Source organism: Ammospiza caudacuta, chromosome 1 (genome assembly GCF_027887145.1).
Source record: "Ammospiza caudacuta isolate bAmmCau1 chromosome 1, bAmmCau1.pri, whole genome shotgun sequence".
NCBI classification, from domain to species: domain Eukaryota; kingdom Metazoa; phylum Chordata; class Aves; order Passeriformes; family Passerellidae; genus Ammospiza; species Ammospiza caudacuta.
This window is the reverse complement of record NC_080593.1, coordinates 85,033,692-85,050,895: the sequence shown is the minus strand read 5'-3', so window position 1 is coordinate 85,050,895 and position 17,204 is coordinate 85,033,692. Positions and strand designations below refer to the sequence as shown.

Sequence of the window (17,204 nt, the reverse complement as noted above, 5' to 3'; positions counted from 1 at the left end):
TTTAATGTAAGCCTCCTTTTCTCCTCAAAGCCAAGCAAACTCTTGGACGCCTCATTGAACATAATGAAATACCAATGAAAAAAATGCAAAAGAACATAAAGCAAAATGTACAACGTGTGTATTTTTCTTCACTGCTCCTTTTGATCGCATCACAAAATACTAATCAGCCCTGTAGACCTATTACTGTAGCACCTGGCTAGGTAATAGCTTCTATTTACGAACAGGATTATCTGCAGGAACACAACTAAGAGCTCACATGGGCAGTACAGTGGCTCAGCTGACCCTGGATAATGAATTAACCTGGGGTAACTCCATCTGGGTTAAGACAAGGTTTCAGAATCTAAGAGCTCACAATTAAATCAAATAGTGTAGTGTTCTATTCATAGGGAATATTACCCCAAGGATGTTGCATACAGCAAGATGCACACAAGTGTTTCAGACCTTGGAGGCCTACATGCCCCCCAAATGTTTGCCACAATTTCAGCTAATGACACATACAAAATAAAAATAGACGTCCAATAGCAGAATGGGGGAGCAAAATTAGCAGTGGGAATATTTTCTCTAATGAAAAGAATATAAAGAAATACTGGATGTAGGAGACAAGGCAACTCCATTAATGTTTGTTTTCTTTGAACAGCAAAGAACTAATGCTGGGGGCAGTGTATGGAGCAACGGGAGCCCACAATGTGAGATCTGGGATCTATTTTCTCTTTTTACACCTTACCTATCTCCAGGTGTGTGGAAATAAAGCTGCAATATAAACTCAGAAAATTCTTACATGAAGAACTTAATAATACAAAACAAACAAGCAAATAAAACCCCAAAGCAATTGATGACTTTATTTTGGGGAGCATGGGCTAGCTGTTCTGCTAGAAACCAAGCAAATGCCCAAATGTGGCTCAATGTACCAGAGAAAGTGTCAGGAAACACAAATCAAGCAGGAGCACACTGTTTACTCCAATGCTCTGATGGGTACTGGCGCAAAGGCACTTTCCTGTCTGAACCCTAACCAGCATCCAGAACTACACAGGATAGCAGATAGTGAAATTGCCATGACAAGCACTGTAAACGACATCAGATACATGAAAATCTCTAGAAAATGTTCTCCTCCCATCCCAGGATTTCAGTGTATGTTCTTTTTCTATCAGCACAGTAAGCACGTGCATTTTTCGGGTCCTGAGGCTGGCACAAAACACACTTTCAGAAGCCAGGCAGCTGTGACACATGGAAGTTCTGAGCACCATGGGGAACTTGCAGCTTGTTTCCCACACTCACGTGGGATCACCACCACTAAACAACAGTTTGGGGCATATTATCATTGGCTTTAGCTTCAACTTACAGTAAAATGACAAGCAGATGTCACAAAAGTGGACTGATACAGCAGAATTTAGCTTTGATATATGACTTAAACCTGCAGTATCAAGTAAGAGGAAAAAAAAACCTGAATGCTTTTCAGGCTCACTGTAACGGCCTGTAAAGAAAAAATATTGCAAAGTGAGTTCTGAAAACTTTATGGGATAGGCTGCTTTTATAGTTTAATAGGCTCTTCTACATCCTTCTACTTAAGTATAAAGTACCACATTAAATACCAAGGTTAGTATAATTTCTGATTGTCCTCATGTATCTGAGCAAAATGATGGGATATTATATACTCAGGGGAGTTACAGCTGCCTCTTGACAGCAGAACTGCCAACTGAGAGCATTCTGGCCTCTGGAAGGGAAAAAAATGCACACAATATTTATTTGCAATAAATACATACAGACTATATAAACCTATTTATCCTTGTAACTGATCTAGGTTCAGTATTTGGATACTTATGCTATATCTTCAGACAGACCCTTTTCATGGTCTGATGGGTTTCTATACTTAGGAAAACTTGTATACCCTGGAAGTCAACACAACTTGTACACTAAATAAACACCCCTGGAGGCAGAAATAACACAGCTACCTGTCCTTAGCCAGCTGAACACAAGCGATGCCAACAATGGATCCTATGTCCACGTGCACATGGATGTGAGGTGGAAACAACAAGGCCTCTGGGGTTTTGGCATAAGGTTTTGCTCAGCCCACTTTGCAGTCCTCATCCACGTGCATTTAAACACGTGCTTTGGATCTAAAATATGGCACAAGAATGAAATTCTGTGATTTCTGCAGGAAGCACACATGGCCTATGCAGCCACCAGCTTTCCCACAGTAGAGAGAGAAAGTGAGTGGAGAGATGAAATTAGTTTAAAGGAATTCCTTGAATTAAGACAACACAGACCAAATCTCCTCCTCTCAACTTCATCAACAGCAGAAACCGAGAATAAAAACTACTGCAACTAGTTTACCAACTTCACCTACCAAATTTGGAAGCCACTTTAAACACCCAATGCAGACTAAAGGAAGCAACACTGTTGTTTTCAATACATGGCTGCCAAAATATCTGCTAGTTTTTCAACCTACCCGCGTAATCTCTAGGCAATTTTAATCAGATACAGCTGTTCATGCAACTTAAATAGTGTTTTTCTCCCTGAAACATTCATTCCCCCAGAACATTAATATTTCTTGGTTAGGAGTCCCATATTATAAATAATTTTGTGAAATATGCTCTATTAAAGTGGACAGTCCATGCAGAAGTTTTTGCTAAGCAATTTATGCATACAGAAACATGGAGCAAATGTAACCCTGCATACACAAGCATTCAAACACATCAAGTTAGAAGGGAACAAATCACATTGGTGCATACTGTCTGGGTAGAACTGGGATTAGTTTAAAATGATTTCTTGTTCATTAGGTTATTACTTTTAACATACATCCCATTTAAAAAAAATACTGTTTCAGTATTATCAACTAGAACTTACAATCACTTTATGGTACCTATATCTTACATCTAGAAGAGGCCACCATAACCACCTGATTTGATCCCACCTTATAATGTAGACTGAAGAAACCACTCTCAGGCGTTAAAACTTCTGGATCTCATTTGCTATATATAAATTAGTTGCCAAAGCATGACTGAAAAAGGTATTTAAAGTGACAATAGAAAAAGGAAGGGAGGACAATCAAAAGCATGGATTACTTAAATTTTACAGCAGTTACATTCCTGATTTTTGCAATAGTCCTGCCTTGACCCCTACTTGGACACCGGCATGATGATACTTTCTTCATTGCTGAGATTAAGGCATGTAGAGTCAAGGTCATATCATATTTTATTTAAACACACTGCAGAAGAACATTAAATTTTACAGGTCAGATTCACCATGGTCCTTGAGCAAAGCTGGGGCTGCAGGGCAGAGCAAACAGCCAGCTCACGTGAGAGCTGCCAAGGTGCAACTTCCCTTCATGGGCCCAGAATAAACATCCTCCCCTTTCCTATGGCAAGCCAGGTCTCTCAGGCCAATGCAGCCTCTCTCCACCTGGATCTCAGAGGGATGACATCAGTACTGCATCAACCAGCACCATTGTTTAACAGACCTGGGTCCTGAGGTGAGACAAAGCCCTGTTTTACCAACAGTAGCAAAAGGAGACAGCAGCTCTGCCAGCTGTTACCAGGATTTTGCTGCCTTGAGAGCTCCTTCTCTCAGATGGAGGTCCCCACTTGCCATTCAGAAGCACTTTTAAGTCACCTTGGGCCTAAACACTGCAATTGTATGGAAAGGTACTAAAGTTTCAGTGAGTCAGCCTCAGCACAGGGATACAAAACCATCACCACACAACCTCCCTGGCCACACTAGCAGCACCTCACTAGCAGCAATCATTTCAACCAAATGATGCATGTATTTCACCCATAACTATGAACACAATCATTTCAACCAAATGATGCATGTATTTCACCCATAACTATGAACACAAAAATCAAATTAGGTCCTGAAATGACCTAAGGCACCTGAAAGGACTGCAATCAGTGAAGCCTCCCTATTGCACAGCCAGTAAGAATAGACATCTCCTGCAAATGTTACAGCCCTGAGAACACACTTGACCCTCCAGGCATCAATGTTTTCATTTTTGACTGTACAGCTATGAGCCTTTGCCAAAAGGAGAAGCTCAGCTCTCCCTGCTGTAGACAGAGAAACAACACTGACACGCAGATAGATGAATGCTAGGAGGGCAACAGGATCCACTTCATTTTATCTGGGGCAATCTTTCAGCCATATAATGAAATAAAAATCTCTTGGGGACCTTAGATCAAAATGTTTTTTGGTCTAGCAACCACGATTCCCCCTCAGGCACCACGTGGGTTATGGGTTTAATCTCATCTTCCTGCAAGCACACCATCAGGAGCAGGGCCACCCTTGACTCCATCAGCTGCTCTTTGGCTGCAGGCTTAGGCCAAGCAGAATTCAGCTGTGCATGTCTACTAGGGCTCTAATGCTGGGAATACAAGTGGAACACACAACCAGGGTAATCTAGAGAAAGATAATTCACCACCAGTACTACCCCCCACCCCACCCCAAATGCATCAGTGACAAGTACTCAGACTTTTCCCAATGGAAGAGTGACTGTATGCCCATTATCTTTACCCTTGACTCTGCACAAACTGTAGAAATTTCTGTACCTGAATCTAAGGTTATTGATATCACTGTGAACAGAGATGTCTTCCACAAAAGTAACCACAATGCTAATACTGTATAGCCGGATGGAGATCTGAACTGGGCACCTGTTACTTAATGTAACTTTCTGAAGTCGGATTTAACTTTCTGGATTTTTTTCTTGTGGCTGGTGCTGATGGTTACGAAAAGCATAAAGCTTAACATGTAATCCACATGAGAAGGAAGCCTCTCCTCCATCCCTCACACTGTCCTCACACTGTTTCCTTTCAGGGAATTTATATAAGATAAACACAAAACAGCTCCCTCAGTTGTAGTGACTTGAGACACAGAAAGCAGGAAAATTCCCCTAATCCAAAGATCTCACTGAGGTGTTATCATTTGTCTCTTCTATATACTACTTTTCAGAGCAAATGTTCTTTTATAGCACTCCCTGTCCCTGCCCACAAAGAAGATACTATCTTCAGCTATGAAAGTATCCAGGTTTCTTTTTGAAAGTCAGGATGTGATATAGAATATTATTAAATACTACACATACAACTACTCTTTAATTCCACAAGTTTTCCATTCACCACTGCTTGCACCCAAAGCAAGTCTGTAGCTCCACATGTGCAGTTGTGTAAGCCCAATGTGCAGTTACACATATGCCTCTCCTCGTAAGGGCTGCCAGCAAATTTGTGAAAATAGAGAAGCCAACTACATGCCTGCCTTCCTACAAGAGAAGGCACAGGGTCTCACACCTGTCAATGTACTGAATTCATTAATTTCTAATAACCACAGGCTTTCACTGGATCTCCTCCACACTTCTAATTGGGCATTTTGGGCATTCTTACCAGTGACAGAGGCAGTCACTCAGCTCTCACTGTTGGGTCACTGCCAGCAATCTTCCACCAGGCAAGCTGGGAAGGTGTTATATGTTAAGAAGTGGCAGGAAAGGCAGGGAAATCAGTTTGACTGTGTGCATTTTCAACACATCAATGCTAGTAAATGTAAAGGATCCAAATGCTAGTAAAGCATATACCAGTGCTAGTAAAGTAGAGAATCCAAACTTCACCTCCCACCCCTTCTTGTTCACTGCACGTCCTGATGGCAGATACCTCACTTGGATGCTTTCTATGGCTCCACCCTTCCCACCATTCAGGTTAAAGGCTGAGCTCCCTGTACATCACCCTGAGCCCTTTTGTGTCACTAACACGATGTCATTGATGTCATCGCTGCAACAATCAACCCTGAAGCACAACACAATGATTGTTTCTCCAACCCACATTCACAGCACATTTGTTCCACCAGGCTTGAAAATGAGAGGATGAGGCAGGCTAGGCTTTCCTGCTCAGTAGGTTTTTGCTCCAGTCTAATTAAAAACATTGAGCAATTCACTGAAGTTCCTAGAGAACTGCACCGGTACCACACTTTAAGCTCGAAAAGCAAGCAGTCCTTTTTTTTTAAATGCACTCCCCCAGTGGAGAGGGTTCCTCAGAAGTTTCTTTGTGATATTATACTGAAACTGCTGATCCAGAAAAGCTGAGCTGCTTCTGAGCTATCTTGGTCTTGTTGTTATTGCTAATGGTTTTCTTCTTCATCTGAAAGCTAACAAGGAAAGCCACTGCTGGTTCTCTGACATGCAGAGAAGTGACAGTACAGCTGACTAGAAACAGGCAGCTGTGGTCACCTTGGTCTGAAACTGGGTCAGAGATGCCAGCTCATAGTTATATGGGAGAAATACTCATGTAATATTGGGGATTCAGATGCTGAGGACAAGATCATCCTTTTCTTGCTGGTAGAACTCAGGTAATACAGCTTTACCAGCTCTGAAAAGGCAGCTTCCTCACAACAAAAGGCATCTTTCATGTATAGTTTCCTCATTTCTGGGAAAAGTGTCAGGGAACCTGTGTGAACAGCCAAGCCAAATCCTGCACTGCTACACTACCTTAATCCAAAAGAGAGCCATCAATGGGAGATTGCCACTACTGTGCATTATGTTGCTGCTTGTGAGAGAATGTGCGCTGATGGAAGGTCAGCCCAGCTCCAAACACTGTTAAGACCACTGGACAAGCTCAATGAGAAAGACTACAGACTCTAAACATACTCTGCTTGTAACTCCATCCCTGATACTGAAAACAGACTTTGTGCCAGCTAAAGTCCCTTTGACCTGGGGAACTGCAGCAGAGCATGTCATGCACAATGTCAGTGACATTCATGCCATCAAACAAGTGCTAAAGGATCCTTCAGACTAGCTGGCTATGACATCACCAGCTTCCAAACTCAGACTTTCTCAGGAACTGTCCCTAAATGCCTTGAAAAATGCCTGTCCTCATCTCCAAAAAGAAGAGTGCCCTTAAGCTCTACAGCCAAGAATAAATTCCTTCAGGGTTGTAACAACCAATTAAGGGATATGAAGCAATTACTTTTATATCCATACAAATGAAACTCCTCCAATGCAATTAACAATCTCTTATCATCTACTGTTGAATTTGTGGAAACCATATGCTGTACACTCTCTCCTCCCCCAACTTTCCCACAATTTTAAGCAGTTTGTTTTAGCAAATGTAATGAAACCTACCTATTCAAGAGAAATAATAGATGTGTGAACATTATCTGAGTATTTTTAAATGTCCTTTTTAATTTTAAATATAATTTCATTTGAGATTTTGCAGCTTTCATTTCTATTAATAAATTATCATTCCTTCTTTATAAGTGATGAGCTAGTATGTCATGTAATTTCTTTCATCTAAATAGACTAAGACTTTGATCTAATACAAGCTCTTGCTGGGAATAGAGAGACTTTCTGTCCAATTTAGTTACAAAAAAATATTCAATTAAACTTGGGAGTTTAATTCATTTAGGTATGAAAATTAGATGAACTCAATAAGGTACGTTTGATTTGCCTTAAGGAAAGAAAAATGGAAAAAAAAGGAGAAGAATATCTGAAAGGGAAACAAATATGAATGGAGAACAAAAGCAGCTATTCCTGCTCATGTTGCAAGGTGGATAATATGAAGAGTCTGAGTTCCATTTTGTGTGCCTAGATAAAACACAACCACAACAAGGTCGTGCAAATTATATACACAAGAGATACACCAACAGCTGGCATTAACATCCATGTAGGTGATAACTGAGTCCACCACAATCAAGGGAGGTCTGATTCCTCACAACAGGATTACACCATCCACACACAACTTCATCTCCATTCAAGGAAAAAGACAAGTATCTGACTCCTTTTTCAAAGGCAGAACAGGGCACCATGGATCTTCTCTGTGGCAGAGGAGCTTTGCAGGCACCACTCACCATTTTTGCAGATGGGGCAGCACTGGTCGGGCTCGTACACGGGATCCACGCACTCGGTCTGGGGACAGGCTGACACCGTGCACAGCACTTCGCCATTGGCCTCACAGCGACACCTCTCGCACGGAGAAACCTGAAACACAAACCCAGGCACCCTCAGCTCTGCCACTTAATGCTCTCCTGGAGTGTGCAGTGCTCCCCTCTCATCTGCAATGTTCTTTCCTTCATGCCTTTCTCCCTCTCCACTCTAAAACAAATGGGTTTTGTGGCCTAAATAATGCAGAGAGCAAGACTGGGCTCCTGCAATGTTATAGAACCACAGCAGGAAAAGGTTCCAAAACAAAACAGGTTCTTGTCTGAACCTACATACAAAATGGGAAAGTCAAGAGGGATGTTGAAAACAACAACAGTCAAGACTTTTAATACAAATTAAAAATTACCTCACCGAACTTCTAATGAAGATGAAGTCTGCCTGAACTATGAAAATGAACTTCATGAAAATTAAGCTCATAATCTCGTTTAGTTCTATTAGAGGTTCAAAAATAATTTGGAGAAAAAAAAATGTATTTTAAGAAGAAAAGTTTTGCTAAATGAAGTTTGAAAATTCTTTTAATGGAAATCCTTACTGTAATTTTTTCAGGTTTGAAAGTATTTTGGTAGCAGAAAGTTAACATTTTATTGAAATTTCTATTTTTCAAAGAGAAGTCAAGAAAAAACCCCATCCTTTTGAATTCAGGTATTTCCCATAGGTTAATTGGTTTTGGACAATTCTTCTAATAATTGTAACTTTCTGAAAGAAAGTTGAAATTCAAAGAAAGGGGTGAAGGAAAATACAGGTAATCCTTTATACCTAGCAAAATGTTACTGAGTTTGAAGAACTCTTACAGAATAGGAATACCCTGAGATAGTTACTTGAAAGACCTACTTCAAAGATTAATTCCCAACAAAAGAGTAGCAAGACTCTCTTTAGTAAAAAATGGACTTTGAAATGTCTGCATCTGCCACATGTACAATTCCAGCTGTCCTCCTCACCATTCCTGACCAGGCACATCTCACCTGCACTGCTGATATCCTCATACCACACAAGATGGAGGGAAGCAAGGATGTGAAGAGCAACAAATGCTATACTGTAAATCTCATTGCTGCACTCCAAAAAACCACATGGGTACCCATGATGATGAAAATGCAGCTGAACGTTATTATTAGTGAGCCTCTAAATCTAAAATCTGTGCAGATTACTGATTTACTTAAGGAGGACATTGTTCTTTTTATGGAATGTTTTTCATTCCAGATTCCAGCTGATGCAGACAATCCCTCATTTCACTTCTCCAATAAGAGAAGAAAAAACGAAAATCTAAAGAAGAAAATAATTATTCACATTGAAGAATCACCCAGATGTCTAACTTGCAGATCATCTGCTTCTTCTCCCTATTTTTCAGGCAGCCTATCACATTTTTTTCCTGAAATCCATTCTCTGCTTGCTTGCCTCTCACATCCTTCTCACTTCCAAAGTTCAAACATGCTGCTGCTTGCAAAGCATCATCTCCAACTAAATGCTCATTCATGCTTTGCTACTTCCCTTCCCACCTGCCAAGGCTGTTATTCGCTTATGCACTCAGATATCTCTCACGCCCTTCCCTCTGCTTAGAAAGCCTAAATAGGGTCTCCTGCTGTGTTGCTTTCTGCTTTTATTATTATTATTTATTTCAGGTTTCCTTTGCTGGCTACTCACTTTGCATTTTCTCTTTGCTTTACACTCTACCAACGACAACACCACACATATGTTTAGGAAATCCCACACGGAGGCTGACAGTCCAGTGCAGAAGATCTTTATTGCAGACTTTGGGACAACTTTGTCCTGTAATTGTTTTTACATTCATTTCCAGAGGTGGAGTGTCAGCACATGAGGAGGTTTCTGATCCAATGCTCAGAGTTGAAAGGCTCAGGTATTTCAAGTAATCACTTGAACCACATGTGAAGTTTTGAGTGTCAGCAAACCCGAGCTCCTAAGTATTAAGTCAATAAGAAGAATCCCTCCTTCTAGAGTTATACCTAGAAACAACACTTACTAAATTATAAAAACATGGCTTTTAAGGAGGATTGATTTTTAAAATATTAGTTTTAATATAAAAATTTTATGCAATATAATAATCCTACAATACAATAATCGTACTTGAAAAAATACCAGCACTCGGTTCCAAAGATCAGGATGAACAAGGCAAATCTACAGCTTTAAATCAAATTTTACACTTTTTGCCATGACTTGGAAAAGATGCAAATTTGCCAGCTATCAAAGCTGAATGAGATCAGTAGTTACTGCAACAGGCATTGATTAGTCCAGGACACTGCTTAGTAGCTGTGTCATTCAATATTGGAAGTGGTATAAAAACTAGAGTATCTGATGACAGTCAGGAAACAAGGCAAGAAGTTATTTGTAAAAACTCTCCTCTGTAAAATTTAAGTATATTCTAATTATATAGGTTTACTAGATTTCCAAATTTGACAAAGGCTGAAATTCTCAGAATAATAAGTCATGTACTATTGGTTGAGAAACAAAACTGATCTAATTCTTATTCTAATAATGATGATTCCTGATACACATTTCTGTCCTATACAGCACACACACATGAAGACTACATCTTTTGTCAACAAAGTGTACTGTTAATGTGATACTGCAGTAATGAAGACACTTCTAGTGTAATAGATCATAGGATTTCAGAGTAATATTTACAATACACCCTTGTTAAGTACTGACATCTGTACAACCCACCAACCTGAGTAATGGCAGCAGGAAGGAGGGTCTCCACGAGGTTATTTCTACAAAGCTCTTTTCAGGCATGCAAGTAAACCACAGTGGCTGCTAAAATGGTATCAGTGTCAGCCATTGTCTGTTCATCCTTGGACTAAACAATAGCACATTGCTTTTTACTGATCATCAGGATACAGCAGGAACTGTAGAAATCCCCCACTTTCTGCACCTTAAAGGCAGCTTAATACTTGGAGACATAATTATCACTAGAGAGAGTGACAATAAGACAGTCTCTGTATGTAACAGCAGCTAAATAAATCAGAATGAAAAGCCACATTTGGTCCTTCATTTCCCCTCTGTACTCATGCAGCACAAGCACATTCCCTGCAGGGCAGTTCCCAGTGGCAGTCATTGCAAGGAGCATCCCTCTTGTTCCTGTGGGGAATGACCAGCCCAGCAGCACTCACACTCACCACTTCTGACATAACCAGGCTGGACTGGAAATAATATCAATCTCTCTCTGATAACTAATGATACCACATCTCCATGGTCTACAGATGAAGCTGTTAACTCTGTAGCAGCAGCAGTTCTACCTATGAAAAAACTGCAGGAAGACAACAAGAGGCAACAGAAGTCTCGTGTATTCACCAGGCAGCCATAAAACCTGCAGAAAATAGACTACAGATGGCAAAAAAACCCTAGCTCTTTAGAATTGTTTAAAGGGAAGTTTATGAGCAGAGGTATAGGAGTTGCAGGCACTGTAAAAGAGCAAATGCACTACTGTGTAAACTGCTTGTAAATTGCTACATTTTCCACTGGTAGGGTGTGAAGAAAGCTGTAGCTTAATAAGGGTAGTAGGTCTATTCAGAAGCTTAAGGTAAATTGTCATAATTAAGAAGTGACAAATCATTTGTAGTCCAAAGTTATTTGAGCTTCCCCTACCAAATGTCCAACTTTATTACAAGCCAAATAGACATCAAAACAAAACCAACATAAAGCTGGATTAATAACAGATATACAATCTACATTTGGTTCCTTAAGCCTTAAAAACACCTAAATTTAAAAAAAAAAGAAAACCAGTCATAATCCCAAATTTCTTATCTTTAGTGCTGGAATTTTTACTAATATTTTCTTGCCACTGACATAACCCAGGAGAACATGAATGGGGTTACACTGACAATAATAAACATACCAGCCATGCTTTTACTCCTCTGTGCCTTCAAAATACCACTGATCTTTCAAAACTTGAGTTTGTTGACTTCCAGATTTCCAAGTAACTTACCCACAAAACAAATACCACTTGTGGTAGCAAGGAAATTGTAAAAGACACAAAGCAACAGGTTTCAAAATTATAGGTCTTTTCCAAAACATTGCACTTCTGAAGACAGTTCCTCATTCTCTTAAGACTTTATACATCAGCCTTCATTTTCAAATTTTACTTGGAAGATTTCATTTTCAAATTTTACTTGAAAATTTGAAATTTACTGGACCACGTGTTTTAGAAATTTTCAGCTTCAGAGCACAACTTTAACAGCCATTACATTTCACCAAATAAAGATTTTGCTACCAGTTCCACTAATATGGATGTTGTGATCACACTGCTATTCTGCCCCACAGTACCCACAGGTGACCAGAGTGGTGCTGATGGAAACATCTTTATGAGACTCCATCCTTTCCCTACACTCAAGCTGTGTGTTGTGCTGACATCCACGTCCTTTTTGAAAACACAAAAATGCATGCATACATGCACACGCAAGCAAAGCCTGAAGGATGGACTGCAAACCAAAGAAGAAACACATGAAACCTCAAATTCCCTGGCACACTCAGCTGCTGGCTCCAGTCAGGGCAATTCTTTGCCATGCCAAACCATATAGGAGTTTTATATAGCAGACTCACAAACTTGCATGCATAATTACACATCTATACATAAATGTTTGTAAGAAAAATGTCACTTAAATGTTAGGAGGTCACCTTTTTCTTCCTTCAGTGATGTCTGGTACTCTTTGCCACAAATAGTAGGAGCAGACGCAGAGAAAAATCACATCACTATCCATTTATAACTCCTTCCCTGACCTTAATCAAGAGATTGCATGGTCAGCTTAAGACCATCAAGTTTAAACTCACAAAATCACCTTTGAAACTGCTGCTTGCATTCTGCAATTGCTTCCACTGAGCAGCAGCAACCTGACTACATCTGTACCTTGTGTTGCCAGACAACTCCACTGATTGCAGTGGCCTGGGCAAACAGCTGCACTTACAGCTTGTGCTCACAATATTGGAGCCAACACTGAATCTCAACTAAAAAACAAGGTTCTCACATAGGAAAATAATCAGGCTGCACTTCCACTGCCTAATTGCATCCATAGCTTTCCTTGCTTGTACTGAGAAGACATCCCTTCTCACTTGTGTTTCCATAGCCAGGTAAAACAAAGCAGAAGTGTTTCTTTAGAGGAAGATATGAAGCCAAGGGCTAAAAGCTGAATCAAATGAAAAAGCTGGAAACCAAATTCTTTTCAGGACATTTCTATAAATGTCTCTGTTCAACACTTTTTTTACCAAGGCTGTCAGTCATATTCAAATGTGCAAGGGAACATTGAGGTTCTACACTTACTACATATTTAACACAGTATTTTAGGCTTGCTTTACAGCCATTACTACCACACCACTACAGAAAAAGGCTAAGAAATGGAACTCTGCAGAAGAGAGTGAATGAAAAGCAGGGAGAAGCCTTTAAAACACAAACCTATGGAGTAGGTGTGGAGAAGCTTCATCTTTTGGCCACTCCTCAAGAATTAAGTTTGTTGGGAAAGAAAGGATCTCAAACGCCCTCTCTGAAAAGCTCACACCAACTAGCTGCTGTTAAGGTAGCTGCTCCCTCTGAAGTAGAAAACTTCATCCTGAAATTGAATGTAACCTTTGAGGATTACATGGAAATAGGGAGGATGTTACAATGTTTTCTGCCATACCTTGCAATTCATCAGTGCTCTGCCCATTATTGCCTAAGGAGAGCAAATGACAATGCTCTTTCTTATTATGGAGAAAGTAACTCTGATCTTTTATTTTCTCTTAAACTGAAGAACATGGAAAGACATTATGAAGCAAAACTAAGTTTTCAGGAATGTGCAAACACCAGAGAGCAAAGGTGACAGCTTACTTTCAGCCTTTAAAAATTCACTTTCTATTTCTCCACCCTGAGAGGGGCTCAGCTTCCAGAACCTTGAATTATATTTCATACTCCCCTCAATACATTCAGCATGAAATTCTCCAGTGTATTCAGAAATGGGTTTTGGAACAGCCCTGTATCTAACAGTCACTCACAGGAAATTTCACAAACCAATCTCAGAGCCTGCTCACAGGTCTCAACCACAATAAAATACTAAATGGAAAAAGACAACGTAAACAACCAGAAAACTGCCCCCAACTCCAAAACTTTGGAGTGCATTGTAACATCCTGCATTTTCAATGATAACAACCTTGCATAATAATGCTAAAAAGACCCCAGTCTGAAAGGATTTCCCTGAACATGAAGCTTTTCAAGTCCTTTCTTTAGGTATCACTGCAATCAAGACTGCAAACTATGCTGTTATTAAAAAGAAGACCTATAGTCATTCACAGAAAGCAAACATTAGGCAATCTTGGCAGCACTGCCTAAATAGTTAATAAGGAAAAAGAAATGACTGTTCAAAAAGAAGGGATCATCACAAACATTACTAGGAATAGAGGTCAGCCCACAAAACCCTGCTTGATCCTGCAAGACAGAAGTTTAACAGTTAATAGTTAAATAAAGAAACAAACATATTGCTGAAAATTTTCACAAAATCCAAAACACCACGGAGCAGCATCCTTCCAAGTAGCATTTTTTACTGTAAATACCAAAGGAATTAATAAAGATCAGCACCTTCACTTAAAAATGTTAGAGTACCATAGAGCAAGAAAGGTCATGTTTAAGGGGAATGTTTTACAGGACTGCAGAAGTAATATTAACACAAAAATGTGAAGAGGACGGGGAGACACAGAACACTCCCTGAGAAAACAGTTAAAGACCATAACACCACTTTGAACAAGAGAAAAACCCACAAAAAGACTTTTGGCTTCGTTCCTTACCATGAACTCCTCTAGGGTCTGGTAGGTTTTCCCTCGGAACTCGCAGTAGTTCTTCCTCTCCTTGCACTGCGGGCAGCACTGCGTGGTGTCCACATGGATGCAGCGAGGGTGGAGCCTGGGGCACTCGGGCTGGATACATAGCGGGCCCTCCTCGGTGCAGAGGCAGGGGCAGGCCGAGGGGCCCGGCGCGAACTTCTCGCCGATGGCGTAGACGAAGCCGCTCTCGTCCACGCAGCCCTTGCCGCGGTAGTCCGGGTACGCGTACTCCTCCGGGGGCTCGGCAGTGGCGCTCGCAACAGAGGCTGGCAGAGAGGAATCTTCAGCCACCTGAGGTTCCTCGGGAGCAGCATCCCTCTGCTCTTGCACTTGAATGCTCGCCGATTTACTGCTTGTCCCCTGGCTGCTCCAAGCCTGCTTTTGCTTAGTCCAAGACTCCTTGTTCGAGTAGTTCCTGTTTCCTTTGCTCTTCCAGTCCCTGCCACCCTCCTCCCTCCCGCTCCTGCCGATCTCATTCATTTTCCCTGGACCCGTCTGGCTGTCCCTTGCAGACGTGTGATCTCTCTTTTCCTGGCTCGTCTTTATCTCCTGTTTATCTTGAGCCTTGGCCAGTTTTTGTACGGGAACGGTGGAGCTACAGAGGGCAACCATGAGGCAGCAGGTTACGAGAAGAGAACTAGAGAAAGCTCCAATTGCCATTGCAGTAGAGCTGGGCATCACCTACTGCATCCCACAGGGGACACTGCATTCACATCGGAGGGAAGCGCTTCGTAAAGCCACAGTCCCTAGGAAAAGAAGGATTAGGAATACTTCAGCTTCTGCACTTCTTCCCCCCCCCGCACCCCGCCTCGCCTCCACCGATGCAACATCTCAAACAATATGCAACCTGCCTCGGTAGTTTATGCAAAAGGCAAACAGCCTGCTGCTGCATCCCTCCTCCTCCTCCCCCGCTCTGCCAACTCTTATAAATAGCAGGGCTCTGGACACGGACCGGGCGTCTTCGGCTCCGAGAGAGCACCGCGCACAACTCCGGGAATCCGCGCTGGCAAAGGCAGGGGCAGGCAAAACTCAGAGCGCTTGGGGGGTTATTTTTAACTTTCAAATGACAACATGTGAAGAGGACGGACGCCCGACGGATTAAATGGAACTCCCCAAAGTCCAGCAGGGTCCGGAATAGAAATTACCTAGCTCAGTGCTATTCACTGTCTGCACACACGATGATTTTTATTAACATCTTATTCAGTCCGAAGTACGCTGGTTTGGGTTCTGTTTAAATACCTACCAGCGAGCACGTTTCTGTAACAGACAACTAAAACCAAGCACACCAAAGCGAGCAAAGACAAACTACCTCCTTTCCGAACTACCCGAACCAGCACACAACACCACCTCTTCCTCGCCCGTGTTCGAAAGACAAGGTAGAACCGCTCCGAGTTTCCGCAGCCAAGGCTCATTTAACCCACATCCTCCAGGAGTTAGGCAGCGCTCCCGGCTCCTCTCCCTGAAACACTGCACGCCAAATCGGGAAAAAAAAACAAAAAAAAAAACAAAAAAAAAAAAAAAACAAAAAAAAAAACAAACCAAAACAAAAAAAAAAAAAAACCAAAAAACCCAAACCAAAATACGTACACTATTCCGGCCACGACAAGCAATGCCGGTGCAGCCTCCCAGCACGACCCCACCTCCGCGGTACCGCTCCCCAAAGCCATTTAGAAGCCTCTCTCTCTCTAGCCGCCCGCCTGGCCGGCCCTCGGCGATGGCATCGTGGGCACCGCGCTCCGCCCGCCCGACACCGCTGCAGGGGAGCCGGGGCTCCGCGCCGCCCGCCCAAACTTTCCGGAGGGCCGGGCAGCGCCGCCCGACCCCTCCCGGTGCAGCTGTGAGGGAGCCGGGCCAGCCCCTTCCCCAGCCCGTCCGGCTCCCCCGTGGCCCGGCGCCTCCGTGCCCCCCTCTCTCCCCCGTACCTGCGCTGGCGCCGCGCTCAGTCCCGGCGGCGGCTCGGCCCGGCTCCGCTCTGCCCGCGCCCGGCTCCCATCTCGGGGCCGCGGGCGGCCGGGGCGGCCGGGGCGGCTTGTTGCTGCCCGCTCGGCTCCGCAGAGCTGCCGAGCCCGCAGCGCGGCGCGGCGGCCGCAGGCGGTGCGGCCCCGCCGCCCCGGGGACGGGCTCCGCCGCGGGCCCGCCGCTCTCACATGGCGGCCGGGCGCCCCGGGGCCGGCGGGCAGGACGGGCGCTCCCTGCCGCGCTCCCTGCCGCTCTCCGCGCCGCGGGTGCGGGCGGGCGCAGGGCGGGGACGCGGAGCCCGCCGGGGGGCGGCAGAGCAGCGGCCCTGCCCGGCCCTGCCGCCGCCGGGGTGTGCGGGGCGGGGGCAGCCCCAGCCAGCTGTGCCGCAGGGCCGCGCTCCAGGAGGGAGAGCGGGGCAAGGCGGGCACGCTGGGCGCCGGCCCCCGAAACTTTTGGCGGTGTTGGGGGCGTCGGTTCGGGACGCGAGCTGCGCGCTGCCGCCCCGTGCGGCTTTGGGCGCTCTCCCCGCGGAGAGCGGGACGCG

The 17,204-nt window shown here is 43.4% G+C and overlaps 1 protein-coding gene across 3 annotated transcripts in view; it reads right to left on the bottom strand.

The window, feature by feature from the left end:
• Positions 1-16,721, bottom strand: part of VWC2 (von Willebrand factor C domain containing 2) — a 54,301-nt gene extending 37,580 nt beyond the window's left edge. The window contains exons 1-3 of one of the 3 annotated variants that reach the window (XM_058814064.1): positions 16,624-16,721; positions 14,666-15,447; positions 7,816-7,945 (exon numbers count right to left, since the gene is read on the bottom strand). In XM_058814064.1, the coding sequence (XP_058670047.1) occupies positions 7,816-7,945; positions 14,666-15,379 (844 nt within the window). In that variant the 5' untranslated portion in view covers positions 15,380-15,447; positions 16,624-16,721. Of the gene's footprint in view, positions 1-7,815; positions 7,946-14,665; positions 15,448-16,010; positions 16,115-16,288; positions 16,519-16,623 lie in introns of those variants that run through there. The other 2 variants (XM_058814082.1, XM_058814073.1) reach the window with 2 other exon arrangements.
• Between the last annotated feature and the right edge of the window lie 483 nt (positions 16,722-17,204).